Source organism: Diadema setosum, chromosome 8 (genome assembly GCF_964275005.1).
Source record: "Diadema setosum chromosome 8, eeDiaSeto1, whole genome shotgun sequence".
In the NCBI taxonomy this organism is placed as follows: domain Eukaryota; kingdom Metazoa; phylum Echinodermata; class Echinoidea; order Diadematoida; family Diadematidae; genus Diadema; species Diadema setosum.
In genome coordinates this window covers 15,740,548-15,758,287 of record NC_092692.1, presented here as the reverse complement: position 1 = coordinate 15,758,287, position 17,740 = coordinate 15,740,548, and the positions used below count along the sequence as shown (strand labels likewise).

The 17,740-nt window shown below is 37.5% G+C and overlaps 1 protein-coding gene and 1 pseudogene across 1 annotated transcript; one reads left to right on the top strand and one right to left on the bottom strand.

Annotated features, from left to right (window-relative positions):
- LOC140232092 (flavin-containing monooxygenase 5-like) lies at positions 1 to 4,501 on the top strand (annotated as a pseudogene).
- Positions 4,502 to 8,374: 3,873 nt separating this feature from the next.
- Positions 8,375 to 11,881, bottom strand: LOC140232349 (uncharacterized). The gene is made up of 4 exons (XM_072312477.1): positions 11,776 to 11,881; positions 11,181 to 11,556; positions 9,256 to 9,378; positions 8,375 to 8,693 (listed from the first exon to the last, which is right to left on the bottom strand). The coding sequence occupies exons 1-4, from the start codon at positions 11,879 to 11,881 to the stop codon at positions 8,375 to 8,377; spliced, it is 924 nt and encodes a 307-aa protein (XP_072168578.1).
- Positions 11,882 to 17,740: the final 5,859 nt, after the last annotated feature.

Sequence of the window (17,740 nt, the reverse complement as noted above, 5' to 3'; positions counted from 1 at the left end):
ATGCTGAAATTTCTGCACGTTGGGGATCAGATGAGCCTTCGATGGTCAGTGGAATGGGGTCTTTTACATACAGGTTGTAGAAGCATAGTGTACAGGGCTAGGGTGAATCGGTGACACGAGCCTCATTACTTTTCCGAAAAGATAAGGATTGACAAGTGCTATGTGGTTTATGTGCAGTGAAGTGATTTGTTAAACTATAGCTAAGTATCACCCACGTTGGAACTCTCTCTCTCTCTCTCTCTCTCTTTCTACATAATGGCATATGACAAAGACGCTGTAACTCCATCACCGTATTTCTAGGAAACGTGTGGACCATGAACTTATTGGTCTTAAGCCGGACTTCGCCATCACTGCCGCTCACCCAACCGTCAACGATGACCTTCCGGGCTGTATCATGAATGGCCTGGTCACTGTCAAGCCAAACATCCGTCGCTTCACCACGACCGGAGTTGTGTTCGAAGACGGCACCGCGGAGGATAACATCGATCTCGTCGTCATTGTTACGACCAAAATCACTTGAGAATGATCGCACAAAAGAAACAATCAACTAATGTTCAGCAGGCGGTTTATTAACAGTGATATTGTGGGTACAGACTCGTAATCGGTTTTCACATCAGTACAATAATGATCAATAAAGCCATTTTAAATCAGTAGTGGAATCACTTACACGTATCTGAAATCAGGTAATCCTTTGAAAAGGTCCAAATAAGATGTTCGATGCACAAATGAATAATCCTTGACGTGCCGATGAATGATTCCTCCGACGTAACTCCAGAGGCGCAGGTTACGATAGTCCACGGTATAGATCCGGGGTAAAATCCACGATATTATGTCCATGGTATAATGTTCACAGCGAAATGTGCAGAATCCAACGTTATAACGACCACGTCCAGTCGAGGCGTTAAATGATGACTGACTTTATATTGTCCAGCTAGGAATCCAGCCCGTCACAGCTTTGTCGTAGCAATGTCCGTTGACATTAAAATATGGAGTCTATCTCCAATGTAGGCAAATTAATTCTCTGCAGGCAAAATGTCTCCCAGGCCTTGTATCCACAAACATAACAGGTCAGCAGGTGACACAGGACTGACTATAACAAGTTGCTTCAGAGCAAGAAGTGACGTAACTCTCAGAGCAGTGGTGTTAGGTACTTTGCCTACTACAGAATTTCTCCGGCTTTTATATCCATTCACCCCTTTCTAGTACATTCTGTAATTTTCTCCAACCTGGGGCCACACACTTGAACATATTAGCAAGTCCAAGTTCCAGGAATCCTGGATGACTCACTGCCTAACTATGGGCATAACATCATTGCCAAAAATAACTACCAATTACATTGGGCTACAGGGACAGTGCCTCACTCAGCCAAATATGTTAGCACTTCCTAGAACATTCTGGAATGGGTGAAATCATTCTAGATTGAGTGAGCTATAATGTATTTCCTGTCACATGCATGTACTGTATAGTTACATTGTATACCACCAAGAAAATTCTCCACTGATCTGGTCAGCCTGTATGTACTATAATCCATACCAGATAGAATGTTCTCCATTAATTTGGTCAACCTGTGTACATACACATTAAAACAACCATGCATACAGCCTTGATACATGTACATAACTACTAATGTGTACATGTGTGACAGTCATGGCAACAGGCTACAAGATCTCCTTCCCATTCCTCTCCTCTCCCGTGCTTCCGGTCAATGACAACCGCGTTGAAATGTATCGGTATGTCTTTTCTCCGCACCATATGCACCCAACCTTGGCAGTGCTTGGTCTGATTCAGCCCCTGGGCCCCATATTCCCCGCATCTGAGCAGCAGATGCGTTGGGCGACAAGGGTGCTCAAAGGTTACTAGTACCCATCTGCCGTTACCAAAATAGTTACCCCAAATCATTTTCAGCAGATTGTTCAATGTTTTGATCTAAATCTCCCTTTTCGTTTCCTTCATTTCATTTCCAACAAAAATACAATGGCAAAAAACCAGAATATGAATACACATAATGACGCTATATTAGTACAACAATGTAATCAAGGAAAATACTGTCCACTGAAATACGATAAATATTATGACTTTTATGACAAATACAAAATCAAAATTGCAGGAAATGTGGAGGGGACTGCTAAAAAGTGGGGCTTTCAGTTAACAGTCTCCTGATAAGAAATAACTAAGAAACTAGTCGAAGAATTGTTCATCAAGCAAAACTATAGGCAGATTGCCCTATAGAAAAAACACACACACGATATAATGACAAAAAGAAATATACACACATAAACACGAAACAAGGAAACGTGATTAACATATTGTATAAAATATGAATAAATCAAAGAAATTGTTCTTACGTCACAGAGATGAATACAGTAAGATATGAGCGATATAAACACCACGAGAATTCAACATCTAGTAATTTCCTTGATTACAAAGGATCGATTTGCGATTTCTCTAATGGTAAGTTATTTGTTTTGTAACAAATTGGTTATGGTTGTATTTGGTCATGATGCATACTAGTGCTGCCAATCAATTAAATTGTGACCCAACATGCGATTAATCGCAGTTATGTAATCGCTTAGAATTTTAGATGATATAAGCTCTACTGGGTGATAATTGTTCAAAATGTATACAGAGAGGAAAATCCGTTTGACAGTGACTTGAATGATGTCCATCGTCCACATGGGATAACTTTTGACGATCTCACTGAGCGCCGAATTTTTTTTTGGAACTTTGTGAAACTTCGGTTTCTCCAGGGTTCATAAACAGTTGCAATCAAGTTCGTTAACAGTTGTAATACAATTTCCAGACAGTATTTCTTGCCGCAACTCGTCGCAAATATACATTTTTTTTTCGACAAGAAAAACTGAAAATGAAAGCTGTTTGCGACTTTGACTTAGACTGTGTACGAATTGGAATGCAACTTTTCACGAAACAAAATTTTGCTAAAATTCGCAACGTCGCAAACATTCTTCGCTCAGTGAGGAACCCTCTTTAAGAATGTCGTTTTTTATATGAACGGAAACATTTATTTCCCGACAGGTGAGAATCAGCTTCCAACCAAGGCCCAAATGATGGCGCACATCAGACGCACACAGGAGGCCATGGACAAGCGCTACAAGAAATCCCCGCGTCATACACTCGAGGTATATAATGATCACAGACTCGTCCATTTATTGCTACTGGCGACTGCGATAATGATAACGATGATAACAATGAATGATGTTTCAGTTTTGTTTTCATTTTGAGTTTCAATTTCAAATAATTTCTGCAACCTTTTTTGTTCAGAATACAACGTAGAAACAAAAATACATCGATAACACAGAGAATTTCGTGAAATATGATTTTTCTGAGTAAAATTTAATTTTACAAACAAACTAAATAACTCATTTAGATACCACAATGATTTGATTTTACTTACAAAAGATATAATCATATCTAAAGGGATCATAATATCATATCTAAAGGGATAAAAAATTATCTATATATTTTTTTCTTAGTTATATTTCAATATATTTTCTATATAAATACAAATACCACTATTCATCTACGAACAATCTTTATCTATCATCATAAATAACTTTCTTATTAAAGGTTTTAAGAAGGATTTGAATTGTTTCAGATGATGATTAAAAAGAGCAGCCTATACATCAGATCCGTTGTGTCTTAAGGATTTTTGAGCCACCAGGATTCTTGGGTTATCTAAATGAATATTATTGCAGGTACGGATTGGATATGAATGAATGATTTTTTTTTTCTAGGTAGTAAGAGCATTAATAATTAATGAACATGGAAGGGAACTCCATTAGGTCAATCATACCGTATCAATTCTCATGACATGAATGAGTGATTTGGGAGCAAGAAAAAAAAAAGAGTTGCTTTCGTTACAGCGCATTCTTTAAGTACAACCACAGACGTTGGTATCGGGGAAACACTGATCTAATAAAGGTTATACACTGCCACAAAATTAACAGTGCATACTCAGTTGTGCACGATTTTAGTTTACATACATCACTATATGTCATCGGCAAAATTTATTTCACTGCCACCATGATAAATTAACGCTGCATCATATTGGGCTTCTTACGCATCAGTGTGCCCTGCTTTTTATATCAGTATAAATGCATTCGAGTTCATACACTGTTTGAAAATACTCCCTGCCGTTCATCACAGATTGACGTCATGCCATACTTGGATGAAATCGCCAGTGATATCGGCGCCAAGCCCAACCTTCTTCGTGCTACTTCTAACTGATCCGGTCCTTGCTTACCACTACATCTTCGGTCCCTACGTCCCCGCCCACTATCGTCTCGTTGGCAACCATCGTTGGGCGGGAGCACGCGAGCACATCATGACAGTGAGGCAACGTGTCTACAAGCCGTACAAAGCCAGACAAGGCCGGGCGTCGACGAAGGAACGTGAGGTGACAGGTCCAAAGTTCGGAATCCTCCAAATCGTCATCATGCTTGGTGTCTTGGCGGTTATCTTCCTCCGGTTTTTCCCAAAGTAGTAACGCAAAGCGGGCAAGATCCCCGTTGCGATTAGACTAGAATAATTTGTGGCATATTAACCTACTGAATCAGCGTTTCATTTTATCTATTAATTCACTTTTTTTGATCAGGAACATTTTGTCTATTATTGAATTGAATGAACTTGTGTTGAACTGAATTGAATTGAGTTGAATTCAATTGAATTCAATTCAACTGAATTCAGTTCAAATCAATTCAAATCAATTCAATCCAATTCAATTCAATTCAAGTGAATTAAATTCAATTCAGTTCAATTCAATTCAATTCAATTCAATTCAGTTCAATTCAGTTCAAGAAGCGGGCGAGTATAGATAACTTCGTATATGAGGATCGCGAGTTGAGGAACGACATCTATGGTTCAAGGTTTGTCAGCATTTGGGAGCTTCATGGCGAGAGATCTCACTTAAAGCCGAACAAGGCACGTTGTTCCCGACAAGTGATGAGCTTATTAAAAATTCTCACAGCTTGGAATTGGTGGATGCTACCTTGCCCTGTTTGTAGATGGCTCAAGATAATGGTCATGCAGGGTTTAATGCACAGTATTCTAATACGTAAGAATCACAACTACGATACGATAACCTGTACGTCTCTGATCATCGCTGTTACTTACTCGATCGAAGGTGATTCTTTTTAGGAACTACATAAACACTGGAGCTCAGGAGCTGATATACCCGCTGTTTCATGAACGTACCGGGGCAAGGTTAATGATTAACTCTGTACGACATCGTCTTGTAAGTTTCAGTAAGGACAAGGACAAGGCAACCATGCAGCTCACTTCATTATCACGAGGAAATCTATACTACTTTTCTGTTTAAACTGCATGAGGATGGACAAGACGAGCTGCCTATATATCTGTTATATTTTGCACGTGAAGATGAGAACTTTGTGTTCGATAGCTCATCTTTTCGTATCTGAAATAGGTCTCAGAATAGTTGCAACCCCATTGGTTAGTTGGTATGTAAGAATATCAGAACTAAACAACAAGGTGTTCACGCTTTTAACATCTCCAGTGAAATAGAACTATGAATGAATAAAATTCTTCCCTTAAAGTTGATTATATGACCCTTAAAGTTGATTATATAACCCTTAAATTTAACTATATGCAAGGGTGCATGACTCAATAACAACGAGCACATGACAATATGATGAGAAGGAATACATTGTTCAGGAGGCAACTGGGCTTTATGAAAGTCTTCTGCGAGGTGGGAGTGCACACTCAGTATAGAAGCATTTTAAATTGTGACTAAGTGAGCAATTCAGTTCAAGTGCAAACATTCTTAACACTTTTGACTGGATAATCAGATCCGCAAGACTTTCCTGGACTCACTCCTCTGCGATTCTCGCCTCACATCCGATCCCTCAATTCGTCATGGAAGTGGTGTATTAGGGAACTTTAGATTTGCGGGGCGGACGTTTGAGACGACGCTTGAGCTGGACGTTCTCCTCTTCCCTGCGTCGTGCTGAAAAGTAGCTTTAGATTGCGCTGAGACACAACCTTTAAAAATAAAATGGCGCCCCCCCCCCCCATATTCATTATGATCGATGCATGAAGTAGCTCTCTACTTCGTGATTGAGCGGACGTAAAAATAGCCCAGAACGCGTGGTGAAAACGACATGAGCTATGAATAGATCGACTTTGATACGCGATTCTCCGCATGCTCAGAATAGTTTTCCCCCTCTGAACGTCCCCGTCGCGAAAATCTAAAGCTCTCTATTGAATGGAAGTTTGGACGATCAAGAGGTAGTATACGGAACAAGAGGTAGTATACCACTCTAAATGTAGGTGAAACGTGGATTGATATCAAAGATGCTTTCCAACGATTAACATCCGCAAAATATGAATGTCTCATTTTTATTTTCTGCGTGACGTCACGAGTTAGTGAATGTGTTAGTTTATTCCGTAACGTATAGAATCATCAGTTGTTGTTGTTTTTTTCCACCTTTTAAGTGTTACTTCTAGGAGTGTAAGCACGTGCGTGTGTATGCTTGCTTCGTCTTCATGTATGTGTTTTGAATGGACCTCTCATTTGGTTACAATATTCCTCTATTCTCAGATAATCGTACCATTTTAAGGAATGTTAATTGCGGATGGTGTCACGTTGGATTCTTCCAAATGAAAGGATGTTAGTATAATAGAACTGGGTATCTTCAGAATATTTTCTGTGCACGTCATAATATATCATAATATCAAACTAGTCATTTCACACTATTTACATTCTATTTATTTCTGTTTCCCTGTACTGTTCACGGTTCACCTTGAATTCTGAAATAACATGCAACCTTAAAATGATCGGATTGCGTATATAGTCTCAGTTCAATCTGTCCTTTCATGGTTTATTTCCGAGATACATTGAAGTTATAAAATATATATATATGTCTCTCTCCTCTTTCTCCTTATTCTTTATCTCTCTTCCTCTATCTCTTAAAGTCTATGATCGAGAACAGGACAATGAAGAACAAAGAAATGAAAATACAACATGTAATAATATATTCTTTGTGCATTTTACATATAATCAATTCAGACCACAGACACTGAAATTATACATAGATAGCATTCTAGATAAGGATGAAATACAATATGGAAAAGATACAACAGATAAATCACAGGCTATACTGACAGTGATTGTGCTTACCATTTCGCTGAGAAAGAATTTAAAAGAGACAATTGTACCATTTTAAATCAATAATTAACACAAATAAAGGAATGAACTACCAAGAATTAAATAGTGCTAAATTCTCATATGATAGGCTGTTTCCTTTTCATTAAGTATTACCAAAATGTCTACGTCATTTAACTTTTGAATTAAAAAGAACTAGGAAACTGCTGAGAAAATACAGTAGTTCATATCGGAAAAGCTTTTAACATTTCATTCGTAAACTCGAAATTGTAGTAACGTCTACTGTAACAGATAGAGCACGAGTCAAACTGGAAGTCAAATTTTCAGACGGACTTGATAATCAGGCACAGATATGAATTGTTTTACAGTTATTTGTATTCCAAGAAGAGGAAAAGACACAATCACATCATGTACATTCTATTACACGACGACGTTCTCCCGGAGCCTTTTTTTAATGACTTTGAAAAAGTATAAGTTCAACCCTGAACAAAGTCATCATAGATTCTTATCGATGTGAGGTGTGAATTTTTTTATAATAACGGAAGTTATAGTTGCTAATCTGGAGACTGTTGACATTTTTTATTATAGTTTTCTTGCTTATTTGTCTAATATCCCTCTACCCCCGTTAGCATGGATGCATTGTTCTACAAGCCTGTTAGAATTCAAATACGTCACACAAAGGAAAATATGAGAGGGAAAATAATCGATTCGACGTAGGAAAGTTCTAACTACAACAATCATGCAGATACGGAGTGTCACAAATCAGCAAGAAAAGTCTGCGACTGTGTATTATTATTAGTATTATTAAAAGCTTTCAGTTCTATAGAGCTCCCTATTTCAGCTTTCGGAATTTTCTTGATACTCTGTCCTGTAAGTTTTGCCTTCCGATTCAAAGAAGCATAAATAAGGAGACATGGAAATTCAATTCATGACGTTTCCATGTTATGGGGGAAAAGGGTTTTCTTCCCAAATTACCGTCTCAGTTCTTCCAATATACGTGAAGGAAACGTAATAGTGTTCAAGGCTGGTATATTGTCGAAATGTGAAACCAGCAGGAAATACACCCTCTAAGTAGTCTACGAGGTAGCCGATCGGACCAGGCTCTAATAGTTGCCATGAGTTAACAGCTCTTGATCACCGCTACACAGAGTTTTTCTTCCGCTTGGTCCTCTTTTTTTTTTTTTTTGTTGAGAACCTAACGTATTTCCGTCATTTGCAGATCTTCGCATGATGCTTCTAGACCAAGCGGGAGTAAACTGATTTATCAGAGCCGTTGAGCTTGGCGACAACGTAGACGGGATCGCGGATGATCACCAGCACCGTCTTGATAACGAAAAAGACGAAGGTAAGTGCGAAGAGAGATGACGCCAGCACCGCCTGAACGCTGGACGGTTCACTAATGTTGGCGACGAGGACGCCACCTAGCGACCACATGGCGGCGGGGTAGACGATGAGGATGTACCGCGAGTAGCGGTCGTAGATGAAGCAATCGAATATGAAGTACGTGATGAGTTCGGTGGCCAGTATCAAGAGACAGACATACACCGTTGTTACCCTGTTAATAGATACAAGGAATTCATTAAAAAAAAGGTTGAGATACGGTAATATCAACACTTCTTTCTCGCACAAGATGAGTCGGAATAATGTGAAACCAGCAGGTCTTGGTCTATATGTTTGTTTTTTGTCCGAGGTGTCTTCATACGTTCATCGCAATATTTTGTCCTTTATGTATATCCTATACTATCATCACTCCTGGACATCCCAGAATTCCGTTAATGCCTTATCAATGTTGCACTTAATCCTTAATTTGATTTTTGTCTTTCGTCGACATTTCTACACCAATTTTTATGAGAAAAATACAATTGTGAAAAGTTCATTAACGATATGTAACCTTCTTGCAAGGAATATCCCTTATGTCTAATCATTCCAACAACATAACCATCTTAAATGGAAAATCAGAACAAAATTCTTATGTTAAAAATACCTGTGAGGGACTAAAGAGTTGTTGATCATTTGTTGACGCCATCGTCTGTAGATTGCAACAGATGATGACGTCACATTATATCCATAGTTTAACGTTCATTATATTTGTTTTATCCGAAGAGAGTGTTACTTACTCATCAATACCGAAGATGTATATCAACGTGACGGAGAGATTGACCTTAGTTGCCACAGTCGTCCAGGTGGCGTAGAGGGCGACACCATTCTGGACGAGCACACGGTTCGCCCAAAGATCGAATCTGGCGAAAAAACCAAATCACATTCCCTAGTTAAGCAATAGACTGTTTCTGTATATTTCTTTTCCTACAGTCTAGTCACAGACCATTTCATTCACTTGCTCCCTCCCATTGAAGGACAAGTCCACCTTCATATACATGTGCAATATTGAGTAAATGCAGCAATACTAGTAAAACACACCAGTGAAACTACGGTTCGAGGAAAATCGGACAATCCGTTCAAAAGTTACTAATTTTTAAATTTCTGCGCAGTCACTGCTGGATGAGAAGACTACTACAGCTTGTGATGTCACATGCGTTCAACGATGTAAGGAAAATATAAAGAGAATTTCTCAAAATGTTAATAAAAAAAAATCCCTCCACTTGTCACTAACGTATGTTAAGGATAATACTATTCCCCTTGCCTTCTAAAAGAAACAAGTCAAGTGTTCTTTCATTATGAGAGAAAAGTGAAGCATGATGAATTTTCTTTATATTATTTCTTTATGATATCATCGTTCTGCACATGTGACACCACAAGCTGTAGTTGTCTTCTCATCCAGCGATGGCGGCACTGAAACTTAAAAAAATAATGAAAACTTTTGAAAGGACTGTCTGATTTGCCACGAAACTTTCACCGACAAAGTGACCGATGTGTCCTATTAATACTGCTGCATTCTCTCAATTCACATGTATTTTGACGGTGAACCTGTCCTTTAAGTTTCTAAAAGGCAGGGATTTATGTAGCATTCATCAGTAGTTGCTAGGTAAGGCAAGCCTACGGCAAGCTTTGTGGTTAATATCAAGACAATCTTTTGTGGACAAAGCTTGCATAGAACTTGAACATTACAGAAACGGTCTACATCAACCATGCAGTGTCCTTTGTTCGCTTTGAAAACACACACAGGCACACAACATCCAATCAGCCAAGCAAACAAACATAAAGGAAATAATCGCATGGAGTTTGGCAATCATAAAACCTTATTAACCTTAAAGGTAGGAGATACTTTTTACAGACCTCCCAAAATGCAGCAAAACATTAAATATGAACCTCAGGGGACTTGTTTAGGCCACTGCTGAGAAATTTGGAAGTCAACAGTTATCTACAATTTGAATAATGCACAAAACTCAACTACTCACTAGTTCTGTGTGTCAGCCACACTTAAGCCTTTTTGTTGCAGTCTTCTGTATTTTTTATCTATAAACACAAATCTAAAAGTATAAGAGCTGATGTAATAACATATAGAGTGTGTGGCAAGAATGTATGTCTATAGAAATGTCTGTAAGTTTTGATGAACTTTCTTCACAAAATATACATGATGGACACACATGCAGTGCATGGGTCTGCAAAGGTAGCCTAGTAATGTACTGGAATTTACGGTGAGCCCCGAAAAAAATTCAATTCAAAATCTAACGGTCAATAAAAATGTATTAAATGTTACCTTCCACTTTCAATACTTCATGGGAGTTTCTAAAATGATACTCTCTTCAACATACCACTGTATTTATACAACTCTTCATTTAAGACATGCAAATGGGATTCCCTACTTTTAAACAATCTATGTGTATTATGATATATGCTATGAACAGCTTAAACGCTTAGAGGTGAAAGTTTGCCTGTCATTGAACATGATGATTGTTTACATGATCATTATCATCAGTATAGATATTATTATTATTTTTACAGTTGTAGCAGTACCACAGCAGTCAAAGTAGTAGTGTCAATTTCACTATAATTCACAAATCAATATTCATATCAACGTCGTCATCCCTCAATTGTATGTAATATCCTTAGTTACAACTTTGGCGAATTATGAATGTCTTACCGTCCGAATTCCCGGAAGACAAAGATGTATTGGTAGACACGTGTTGCGTTGATCGAAAGGGCGACATATAGGGAGATGGTTATGAGGTACAGGACAATCAGAGACAAAATGAACGTAGTCCGATCCCAGGCGAACAGCCAGGTTACGTTGAAGGTAAGGTTAAGAAACATGGCAACAAGGAATGCCTCGTTGATAACTGGTGGGTTGAGGTAAACAGGGCCCTTAGCGTTGGACCGGAAAAGAGTGGTGATCAAGTAGACAAGCCATGCTGCAAACGAGCTGTAGATCAGACCCCAAATGGCGAAGGTGTAGCCCGCCGGGGTGACTGGCGTCGTGTACTTGTCGGAGAGGTTGCCGATTGAGTTTCGAAACAGACCTTTATCAAACATTCAAAAGAATACGAGAAAGAGAGGGAGAGTTAGAGAAAGAGGAGTGGTGGAAGGGGGTGGGGGTGGACAGAAACAAGCATTTTTGTTTTGTCCTGACGATGTTCTAGTGACCACCGTCCATCACAAATACATTAGATGGTTTTAGAGTCGTTTGAGTTTCTCTGATTCCTTTTACCTGGCTAAAATAATAGTCTTAATTGACTCACCAAGTGATAGCTCGGAGTTTGGTCCAATGCCCGCTTGGAAATTGAAGAAGAGGGTGAGTAGGTAACCAATGGTTACGAGGACGGTGAGTTGCGGGACGACATCCATGGTGCGAGGTTTGTGAGCATGTGGGAGATTGGTGGCTGGAGATGAAGCTTAAAGCCGAACAAGGCACGTTGTTCCCGACACGTGAGCGCCCTAATCCTGCAGACACGTGATCTGCTATGATATATATTTTACCGCTTGGAAGAGGGCATCACTGCCTTGCACTGTTGCAACTGTTTGTAGATGGCTCAAGATAAAGGCAAACGATAGCAAATATTGGACGGTATTCATAACATGTAAGAATCACAAGCAGCGTCCAACGATAACCTATAAACCTTCGGTCATCGTTACTCTTTTTTTTAAAATTACAATACAAACTCCAGAAAATACCATGTCTATCTTGGTAGCCATAATAATCTGCGGTTTCATAAACGTACCGGGGCAAGGTTAATATTAACTTTGCATTCGGCATCGTTTTGTAAGTTTTTGATGAAAATACAGCTAACCATCATCATCACAATGAGTTGTATGTACGTACGTTTTTCTCATTTTTCACATGGAGATGAATACACTGTCTTGGAAGTGTAGGCCTCAATTTCGTTGAATTCCACTCAAGAATATCGATACTTACCAACTCAGCGTTCATATTTATTCAGCTTATTACTCTTTCCTCATAATGTGTGGTACGACTGAGCCATGATTCAATGCAATTCTTTCTCTATAATTGAAAAAATGAACAATTCGTGATCGGTTGATTAATTTGATGCTTCATTAACTTGGAGGCAGACTGACCACCGCTGGTGGACCTGGCGTGCGTGTATATGTACTGCTGCTTATAGGTTATTGCTGCTAGTGGTAAAGAAAACAATGTCTCCCGTTGATGTAACATTTGATTCTGATTTTGAACTCCAGACTGGCTTGATATTTGTAAATATACCTAGCTGTTTTACCACACAATATATACAATATTTTATACAATATATACTGGCAGTTATGCAGTCATAATTATTCAATAAGCTGTGCTTTATAGATTATTTGTATTTAAAGAATAAACCACAATAAATTATAGCACAGGGATTATGTTTGCTTGGACTGATGCTCAATCAGAAACAGGAATTCACCATGTGTCACTGTGATCTAGTTGCCAAATTAACACAACAATGTTTTACAACCATCTTCATCCTCAGCAAAGATCTGGAGTAAAGAACTAAGGCATGCTTTCAAAACAGCGGAAAAAAAAATTTAGCATAATAATATCACCTTCTCAAATGCAATGTTACATAACTTTCTTAACGTTAGGTATTGCGACATAATAGCTATGTATTTGGAATCCATTATGGGATGTACACAATAATCTGAAAGTGTTAAAAAGAGAATAGTATCATTTTACTACTTCATCCTTAAATGCCTGCTGAAGGAGATTTTGATACTCAAGAAGTTGCTTTTGTTGATGGAAGGTAAGTGTGCTAACGATTGTTCAGGTAAATAATTGGGTAATTTCATAGCACTTCTTCTTCTTCTTCTTATGGCACAATGTGTCTGGTTGATGCGGTTTGCTGACTATTTCTATAGTCACCTGAATGGGGCGAGCGATAAGGGGTGTACTTGTTTAGTCACATTTGACCTGTTTGCGTTGATTATAATCACCCTGTATATACCTTGACCGCATGGGCTGCGACTATTGTTCTCACCAATATAGACAATTTTGTTTAGATATTTAATTTTCTTTTTTTTTTTGGGGGGGGGGGCTAGGATGAGTGAAGATTCTTGCAGAGACTTTGGTCAAAGCATGAAATTTGTGTAAAATACAAAAAAAAATTCTCCCTCTCGTTACACTGCTTAGCAAAGAAAAAGAAATAAAGGCAATATTTAACGCTGATTGTATGTGTCAAAGTGCTTTTTGTGTAGGTTTATGATAGCAGGGGCCATTTTATGTAGTTTTGCTGCTATGGATGAAATTGCACGATATCGATTTCTCTTTAATTGATTTCTTCTAAAATTGAAGAAGTAAACTTTTAAGGCAATAGCAAACGCTGAAAATGGTATACAAGTAAACTCAAAGAAATATTGTTAGTAGGGTCTATACACCACATTATTTGATGATGAACTTATACGAGCATCAAAATCATCAAAAGACAATGCTAGTCTTAAGCAAAGCATGGACTAATTTAGAACGTTAGACAAGATTATTGGTTAAGACCTGCTTATTGTTATTTTTTTAGTATCTTAATCAATATAATAAATGTACATGAAAGATGCTGAAAAGAGATAAGGTAGGCACATAAATTATAAGATATGCAAAGTAATTTCAAGTGAACTTTGTCTCATTACCTTGATTATGGGAGAGTGAGGAATAATGATAATTGTTCAGTAGTTTTCCTAATGTTTCTTTTATCTGTAAATCCCATTAGGGATATGTTACATAGCAGATCGTGCAGTGGTAATAATGATACTGATGATGAATTATCATTTGCCGCGTTGCCAAATGCTGACGTCGAGGATTTCATCTGTGATTGTGTTTTACAGAAAAAAAAAACTGGGTGAACCGTCCATCTATCACTCAGAACCATACAAATGAATTTTTCGTCATAGACTCAAACTCAAAAGAGTTACTTGTGTATGTACGTTTGCTTGTATATTCGTGTTTGTGTGTACACTTATGTTTCACCTAATTTCTCTCTTCTTTTCCCGGCTGTATAGACATCAAAGCAAACAAAAAAAGTTAACACAGTTTTGCGCAAACTTTTCCGGCTTCAGAATATTAGTACGCAAATATTTACATACTCAGAGATTACTTCAAACTGTGCTCACTCATCTTTCAGTTCCCTATACACTTCTGTTTTCGAAAATAGGCTATATATATATATATATATATATATATATATATACATACATATATATGTATATGAATAGTAATGTTTGAATGAATTTCATTTATATACAGATTTAAATGTGTATATAGCAAAACAACAATAATTCGAGTATATACATTTGCATTACTTCGCAAGGTGTCTGCAAAGATGATAGCCAAAATTTAGGCTTGGGCCGTTCTTGCATAAGGAATTATCTTGAATATTGAATTTTACTTATCTATATACAATGGCAAAACATAAAAAAATACGACAAATTTATTCCATATATATATATATATATATATATATATATATATATCATAATAAGTTGATAACAAAGGCCTTAAACAACTTAGCTCTAGACATCAAAGCAAACAATTTTGCGCAAACATTTCCGGCTTCAATTCAAAGGTTTATTAATGTAAATACGCCAATACGCCAATATTTACATGCTCACAAATTAGTTCAAACTATGCTCTAAGTTCCCTAGCCTTTCTGTTATTCGTAGATTGACTCAAGTTTTGTGATACGCACACACACACACACACACACACGTTTTGTTGTATGCATGTCTTTATTGGTAAACAAAACAAAGCAAGAACATGTTATATAAAGCAGGTCCATATAGTCCTATTCTGGACACATGGCAGATAATGAAAGACTTGCACAATGATACTAACAGTAAACAAGTTACAATATAGTTATATTTACAACAAATTTGGGTGATTTGTCAGAACTATCTGACAAAAATCTAGTAATCACCATAAAATTTCTGATTTCTTGATTTGATCCAACTATAGTAATTTTTCTATTTATCCAGGATACAAACTACTTACGTAATTTTGGGTGTTTAAGTGTCAATAAGCAATAAATCATTACATCATTTGCCCAGTATACATAATATATATATATATATATATATATATAATGTTATTACATATATTAACAATTGTCCAAGTGTCAATCCAACTATACTAATTCATGTAAGTGTCAAATGGCCAGGCAGTAAATTACTATATTTATCCAATTAATGTAATAATTATTCATTGTTATTACACATTATAGTGTTTTACATACTTCCATATTACCTTTCTAAATATTTCACGTCCCCAAATTCTGTTCTTTTCACGCATACAATGTTGTTAATGATGCAACTAAATTGCATTCTACTTGTTTATTTGTTTTCAAGTGTTACCTGCCCCCTTGAAAGAAAGGAGGGCTAATAGCCCCTTCGTTTAAGTTCATCAAATAATACTTCTTATTTCTCTACTTTTTTCATGGGAGGCATCGATGTAACAGGTTCGAATGGTGCGGTCAATTCAACAGTCAGGATTTGCTTTACTCTTTCTAGAAAGACTACTATGTCTTGTCGTTGATTAGTTGTTACTACGTGGGGTGGAATCATAATTCCTCCTGCGACTTTGCATTCTCTTAGATCGGCGGATACTACATGACCAATGGGAAGAGACTCTTTGATTTCATATATATATATATATATATATATATATATATAATCAATGCAGCCCATTTCTTATGACAAGGAATTAAACATAGTGTAAGATGAGAAGCTAAGTGTTATTTTATTGCATTACAAAAATGTTACATAATAATTCGGTGCATATTGTACTATATATACGGCATATATCATTATATCATAATGAATACAATATACGTGTGTTTGTGTGTGTGTGTGTGTTTTTTGTGTGTAAACTTTGTTGCAAAGAGTTTCTTGAGTTATGAATGATTTATGAATAGAGCTGTAATACAAGCATCGAGAGGCAATGTACTCGCTACATTATAACAAATTTTATACCTAACTCGCTTAAAAAAAAAAAAAGAAATTAAAGTCACAATCATGGTAAAGCAGTTGAAATGGTCATTATGAAATCAATCTGACATTGCTAGAATTTCCGTTATAACGCTCAAAGCACCCTTCTTTACTTTCAATAACATAAACATTCAAGCACATTAAGAATCATTAACAAAACAATAAGACAGGCTTTGTTTGATTTATGAAGCCATTACTGAGTCACGTGGTCTCGTTCGCGTTACATCAGCGTACATTAAGTGTTTACATAGGGCGCTACATAATCATAATGAAACCATTGATCATATGCAGCAGTGATTGATGAGACTATAAGAGCAGATCAAAGTTCATGTTGACTGTCCCATATAGAGGCAGATTGAGGGAGGGAAGGAGAGGGGGGAGAGAGGGAGAGAGGATCGAACGATAAACAAGCAGGTCGAAAGACTGAACAGGGATCACGAGATAGAGTATGGTTATGGTAATATACATGTAGTGTATAATTATATGCAGTTTGTTTTGATCCAATCACGTTGGTACGACACGCCACCATATCAAACAGGTGGTTAATTCCGTATCATCGCATCGCTGCGGATCCCGATGGTCAACTCATGTAGTGATAACGGGGAGATTAAAAAGCTATCTACGACGTTCTCCGACTACACGTGCCAAGTGCTATAAAATTTAGCTTCAAGCATACACTACAACGTGACCGTGGTGCCGAGAAACGGTAAGCAGGATTACAAGAGCAGTATGTAAATTGTACCCTTTTACCACGTACCGTAATAAAAGCTCGACAATCTGATAAAGGCACTGACTGTGCTTCGGTATACTTGCGTTCATACAATTACGTCTGCCATCCGTATTGTCCCCGACTACCTACGCTCTACCCATATGCACGAAGGTTCTGCGTGTATATGTAGTATATGATGAGTATAATCGCCTGGGGCAGTGCATGCTGAATATATGTTTTGTCGGATTGCCAGTATACAGCGAAAACGACATCGGTTACTATCTTACATGTGCTTTGGTACATAGGGCATTTCGTACCTTACTAGTATATAGCATGACCTTCAGCTTTGTCAGTGTATACACAAGTTGCACGGCGTCTGTCTGGGTCGGGCTACTTTATCATGTGCAATGCCTATTCATTACAGCTAAGTGCATGGGCATTAAAGCTATAGGTCCTACTGTATACTGACGTGTCATGACATATACATGTACTGTCAGTCACATAATAGACACCAAACGAGTCGTTGATCAATT

Coding starts and splice junctions, on each gene's coding strand:
- LOC140232349 (XM_072312477.1), bottom strand. CDS start 11,881: ATGGATGTCGTCCCGCAACTCACCGTCCTCGTAACCATTGGTTACCTA. Junction 9,379..11,180: donor GTCTTCCGGGAATTCGGACG/GTAAGACATTCA, acceptor TTTTTTCGCCAG/ATTCGATCTTTGGGCGAACC. Junction 8,694..9,255: donor TACATCTTCGGTATTGATGA/GTAAGTAACACT, acceptor ATCTATTAACAG/GGTAACAACGGTGTATGTCT.